The 6000-nt window shown below is 39.8% G+C and overlaps 1 protein-coding gene across 1 annotated transcript in view; it reads left to right on the top strand.

Annotated features, from left to right (window-relative positions):
- Window positions 1–481: 481 nt before the first annotated feature.
- The window catches only part of Itgb8 (integrin subunit beta 8), a 74099-nt gene continuing 68580 nt past the window's right edge, over window positions 482–6000 (top strand). The window contains exon 1 of the mRNA XM_027416417.2: window positions 482–608. Within this exon, the coding sequence (XP_027272218.1) occupies window positions 482–608 (127 nt within the window). The remainder of the gene's footprint in view (window positions 609–6000) is intronic.

Here is a 6000-nt window from a genome sequence, read left to right as displayed (position 1 = left end):
CTTCTAGCCGTCCCCTCCCACTAATGCAGCATCACCCTGTGAATTACATTAGGGTGGTTTTCCCCCCAGCCTCGGGCTTTGTTTGGGTTTGATTGTGTTTGGCTCTTCGCTAAGCTGATTTATGCAGCAGAGCCCCATCCGCTGGAGAGAAACAAAAGCTCTTTTCTTTGTCCAGAGCGGACTGTGGAGCCCTTTCTGGCTTCGCCGCCGCGGGCCATCGGCTGTCTGAGGAGGTGCTTTTGCTTGAGACCGCAGGGCCGGCTGTGCGGAGCTGGGAGGGCCGCAGGGGCCCTGAGATGCAGAGAGCTGCTCAGGCCGGCGTACCTGTGTCGCCTACTCGGAGCCCCTGGGTGGGTCAGTCCGGCCTGTGGAAAAAGTCCTAGGGATTCTCGGCCCGCGGGCCCCAAGGTGCGCCCCCAAGTCGCGAGCGCACGTCAGGAAAGCCGCCAGGCAGCGGGCGCGGGGCGGGCTGCTTTGCATTATGTGCGGCTCGGCCCTGGCTTTTCTGACTGCTGCACTGCTCTGCCTGCACAACTGCCAGCGAGGTCCTGCCTTGGTTCTCCGGGCGGCCTGGCTGTTTTCTCTTGTTCTCGGACTGGGCCAAAGTGGTAAGTTATTTTGTTTTGTTTTCTTCCCTTCTCCCAAAGTCTTGGGCTGGCATTGAGAGCTTCTGGCCTGGGCACCCCTGACAGGTAAGTGGCAGATGTCAGTCCTGGTCAGTCCTGAGACTTCAGGAGGGTGGTTGTGTGGCAAAGTCCTCCATAGAGAAGCCAGGTGTCAAGCATTTCTGTCCTGGAGTGAAAGCAATAGTCCATGGTACTGGAAAAGTAGTTCTTGAGTTAAGTTTGGGAAAGAGACTGTTGTACTAACAGAAGCCAATTCGGGGGTTCCGGTATTTCCCGAGAATGTCACTGTATAAAATGTGTTCCCCATTTTTTCATGGGGGCTGGGGGCACCATTCACTGACAACATTTGGATTAAGACTGTGACTAAAACGATTAATAACAGGACAAAGTCTTCCATTTATTGGTTTATGGAAGAACAACAACATACAAGTTTCTTCCACAATAACATTCAGCCTGAATGAATTAAATGTCCTTGAGAAGTATCCATGCTTTAAGCCACTGGAGGGGGTGGAGGAGGGAGAAGGCTGTTGATAAACTTTTGTGGCTAACTGAACCCTCTCTAAGTTCTGTCTCTGATACTGAGAGGTCACCTCCCTATAAACTTTACTGTCCTCTTCTGTAAAATAGATAAAGATAACTGCCTTTCCTAAGCCACAAAGGATAGTTCTACATGAGAAGGAGTTCGGGACTTCAGCATGGTAGCATTGTATTCTTAGTGACCCATGAAACAAAATAAACAATAATAACAGTTACCAGATCAAATTTACCATAGAGGTAAAATATTTATTTTTGCAAATGGAGTCACCATTGCCATACTTATTTTTTTTTTTCCCACTCTTCTCTTCTGGTCACTAATCCTTTAAATTTTATTAGAGACTACTCTTGCCTCTCAACTTGAAAGGAGCTTTAATTAATAGCCACACCTGTTGTAAAACTAAATTTTACTCCTTCTCTTTGAATTGATGTGCCTGAAGTTAACTAAAGTTAAAGCTTGTACGTAAAAGTTTATGGTAGAAAAATCCAGATAACTTCTCTTAATCGTTGCATGTGTTTTTGAGTGAGATTTTCCTAGTTATCTGAAACAAGACAAATTAGAGTCAATTTTTATCTTGTGATTATTTTGAGACTTACTGATTTCAGAATAAGTGAAACTAATGTAAAGGAAAGAATCACATTCATTATCAAGTGTCTTTTGAATGGAACGTGTGTTTGCCACAACAGACTTTCCACTGAGCATAATTCCATCAAATGTCAGTAAGTAGTAAAGTGTTCTTAAATAGATTTAGTAAACATTCACATTAGTAAATGATCAAAACTTATGCCAACAGAATGTATTTTGTTCCAAAGAAAGTCTCACCTTTAACATTAGCTAATAATAGAGGTTTAAAAAAGTTGATTGTGCTTGTAAAGATAAGTCAGGTTCCTGTATAAGGGCAAGATATTTCCATCCAGTGACTATTATTGATTTGAAGCAAATATTATGAATGGGTTGTCTTGCACCTGCTGACCTAAAAAGTGAATACTTATCTGAAATTAAAACAAGGCATCGTTTTCAAAGTCTCTGTCAATATACAAAGGCTTCTGATGTATACTGACTTGCATAGTAGTTAAAAACATGAAAAAAATTTAAATTACAGCCAGTACCACTCAGCAAATTAGAGATCAGTATAAACAGCTGTACTTTGTGATACAGCTACAAGTCTTAAATTACAGGTCTCCACTGTGCAAATTGAATGCTTAAAGCAGGATAGAAATTTAGGTATCAGTTACAAAAGAAATCTTTTCCTCATGCCCAGTAGTTTACACCAACAAAATGGTGAGGGCAATAAAGCCATACTATGAAGACTTTAAGCTACACAAGAAACACATCATTTTGACTTCAAATTTTAAAGTACAATTTATACAAATGCATTAGACTGTTAGTAATGTGAACAGAAGGAGCTGAGGGTGGCTGAATACAGTAGGTGGAGCATGTTATGAATGAGATGCAAAGATTTCTTACATAGGAAACATTACTCCAGTTTCTTTAAACTTTCCCTCACAGAAACTAATGGGCATTGGAGACAAAACTCATCAACACCAATATTAAAAAACTGCTTACTAATGGCTTTCCATTAAGTATAAAAATTAGTTAATATTTGAATAATTATTATAGCAATACTTTACTTGCTAATTTTAAAAGATTAAAGATAATTTCTGTTACCCAATTACATAGCAATAGAAAAATGGCACATTTCAAAACTCAAAATTTCTTTAGCAAGTGGTAACTATTATTGCAATGAGATTTAATATATTTATTGAGCTATCAGGTGCATATTCTTTTCCATTACAATCAACCAACAGAAAGAGCATTACTTTGTGACAGCAGCAAGATAGATTCAATCATATCAAGTATTCTCTGAATACCCCCTCCCCCAGTATTTTTTGTATGTGTATGCACTCATATGCATAGATACACAGCCATGTTTTTGCATGTGTGGGGTTGCACATGTGTGTGGGTATGAAGGCATGTGGGTGCACAGGCATGTGGAAGCCAGATATTGATGTTGGAGCCATCCTAAATAGCTCCTTCACCTTATTCATTGAAGCAGAGTCTCTCAGTCAAACCAAAAATTCAATGATATTGCTAGTCTTGCTAGTCAGCTTGTTTCTGGGGATTCTGTCTCCATCTCTGAGACTGGAATTACAAGCAGGGAAACATACCAATTGGACATTTGTATGTGGACTTCTAAGGCTCTAAACACCTGCCATGCAACTATGTTAACCATTGAGTCATCTCTTTAGCTCCTAAAGTTCTTTAGCTAATTTGGAAGAAAAAAGCTCATTAAGTGAGCCAAGGCTTCATTTGGGAAAAGTCCAGTGTTCTATGTCACTTCCATAAAATGAGTCCATATTAAGTCTATCTTTAAGCAACAGAGACACTTTGGGGTCTATTTAAAAGTCATCTACGATTGCCTTTACATGGAAAACAAGTAGCTGATATGATTTCAAAAATGTTGAAGGAGTTGCCAAACTTGTTTTCTTCAATGTTTCATCTCAACATATTGAGCCCTTGTGGGAAGGCTTTATTCATTGTGGTGTGGTTCTGCTCAGCTAAGATGTCATAGCTGCTCAGTTGTCAAATCTGCTATCTAATCCTTGGTTATCACCCTGCCAGACCTATCATCAGCTAAGGAATTGATACTGTCCGTGCATAAGTTAGCTCCTTCGGCCTGTGATCGCCTGGGTTAATCTCTTTCTCAGTCTCTGATTGGATCCGTGTTCATTCTATAAACTTCAATAGTAGCAGTAGCTCCAAAATTCTGTCTTCATTTCTCTCATTAATACAGAAACCCCAAGTGAATTGATCCACCTTTGGGGTTTTATATTGTATTTCTATGATGGCACTACCCAGATGTCTATTTCCTATTTTGACTGCTTTTTGGATCTCCAGAGGAGAGGGCAAACTGCCTATTCAACATCCCTATTGTGTATTTAAAGACAAAATTGATCCCTATATCTTCAAAACCAAATGCCCAATTTTCTCTCCCAAACTTACCCTTTCATGTTGTGTCAATTCAGTCATGGGTGAGCCAGACTCTTGATAGTTCAGACTAACACCTTGTAGAACACTTGATCATCTATTTCTGTCACATTGATAGTACATTGTAAACTCTACTGCCATCTCTGCGAATCATACAATATTTTCTTGCCTCACATATTGGAAACCTGCCACATCTTTCCTTCTTCACAATGCATCACACATCTATTGTAAAGATGCATGCCAGTTCTTGTCACTCCTCCACTTGGAACTCTACATAGTTTTCATCTGACTTGAAATAAAGGCCAAGTTTTAGTTTTAGCATGGCCTTCAGGACTACAATAGCTGTAACACTGACCATCTGTCTGGTCTTCTCTGATTGGATTCTAGAAACACTTATCCTTGCTGTCTGTGGAGGAACAAGGCATGGGTGCTCTGTGCCCTGTCCCTGGAATGCTCCTGCTGAGCTGTATTATTGCTTTCTCACCCCCTTCTTCTCATGGTCAAGCAAACATCACCCTTTCAGAGAGTGTATCTCTGTGTTTCCTGTGTACCCTAACGCTGCATTCTGCATCTTTTATGTTCCTAGTCCTTAGAAACCTGTGTATTATTATACATCAATTTGTTTGTTGTCCTTCTCTCTTTCCAATCCCACAACCAGAATACTGCTCATGTTGGGAAACATTTTGTTCTTTTTCTGAAAAACACCACACACACACACACACACACACACACACACACACACACACACACACACGCACACACGTGCGCGTGTGCACACACACACTCAGAAGAGTCAAAGAAGTAAAGTAGAAATACGCTTCTTCTAGATTGAGTCTCCAATAAGTCTTGCTTATTTCAAGGCAGGATTGACTCACATTCTCTTCATGTAACAAAGAGATGTACTTCAAAGTCAAGTTCTAATATATTTAATAGAAAACAGGGATCATCCAGAGAAAAAGGTCTTTCAACATTTGTAAAAATGCGAAGAAAAGCTGTCCTAGGTTATACAGTTTCCTGACTGGGGGAGAGGCAAGCCAATTAAAAAAAAACTAAATCACTCCCATAGCCTGACTTTTTTGCACGGGGGGGGGGGGGGTGTGAGAATTATAAAATCCACAGGTTATGTTCAGTCAATACAGCCATGTGGAGAATCTTTAAAGTAAGGAAAACTGACTAGGGAGCAGAATTTCTTAGAATACATTTGCCAGCTGATCATTTTTAGATATGTCTAAATTTGAAAGATATGTTATTTACTTGTGAATAATTATGCCTGCCAAGCTATGTCTTCATTATAAACTGAAAAACAAATGGCCTCGAAATAAGCCAGGAACATCAACAGATACAATTCATGAAAGAAAGGGAAATTTTCAAATAAGATTAGGATAGGCAATCAAGATAAGTAAGATAGTTTCCACTCCAATTGGATATTTTATGAGTTAAGAAATATCATGATGTAAAACACTATATTGACTTCCCAATTTTTACATACTGCTATTTATGTAAATCTTTCTTGTAGAAAACACATCATGTGAGATAATCTTGTCTTTCTTCTTTACATTTTACAGACTTTTGGACTTCTACTGGTGGAATCTAGTATAGATAGGTATAAATAGTCTGGTGTTAAATTCCTCACTCTGCTCACAGACAGGCTCCTTTGGGTCCTTTTATGGACTACTGAAGTGGAAGGTTCTGTTTTGACCTAAGCTTTCTAAACTTTAACAAGTAAGTTCTACCCCTCTATAGACATCAGCCAGTTTCCTTGCAACTCAGTAAACTATTTACCTTTGGTGAGTCTCTGTCTGGGCTTTCTAAGAAGATAAACCCATGGTGCCCATTCTATAGCATCTGCAA

This window comes from Cricetulus griseus, chromosome 5 (genome assembly GCF_003668045.3).
Source record: "Cricetulus griseus strain 17A/GY chromosome 5, alternate assembly CriGri-PICRH-1.0, whole genome shotgun sequence".
Lineage (NCBI taxonomy): Eukaryota > Metazoa > Chordata > Mammalia > Rodentia > Cricetidae > Cricetulus > Cricetulus griseus.
The sequence above is the reverse complement of the archived record's forward strand: the minus strand, read 5'-3'. Positions and strand labels throughout refer to the sequence as shown.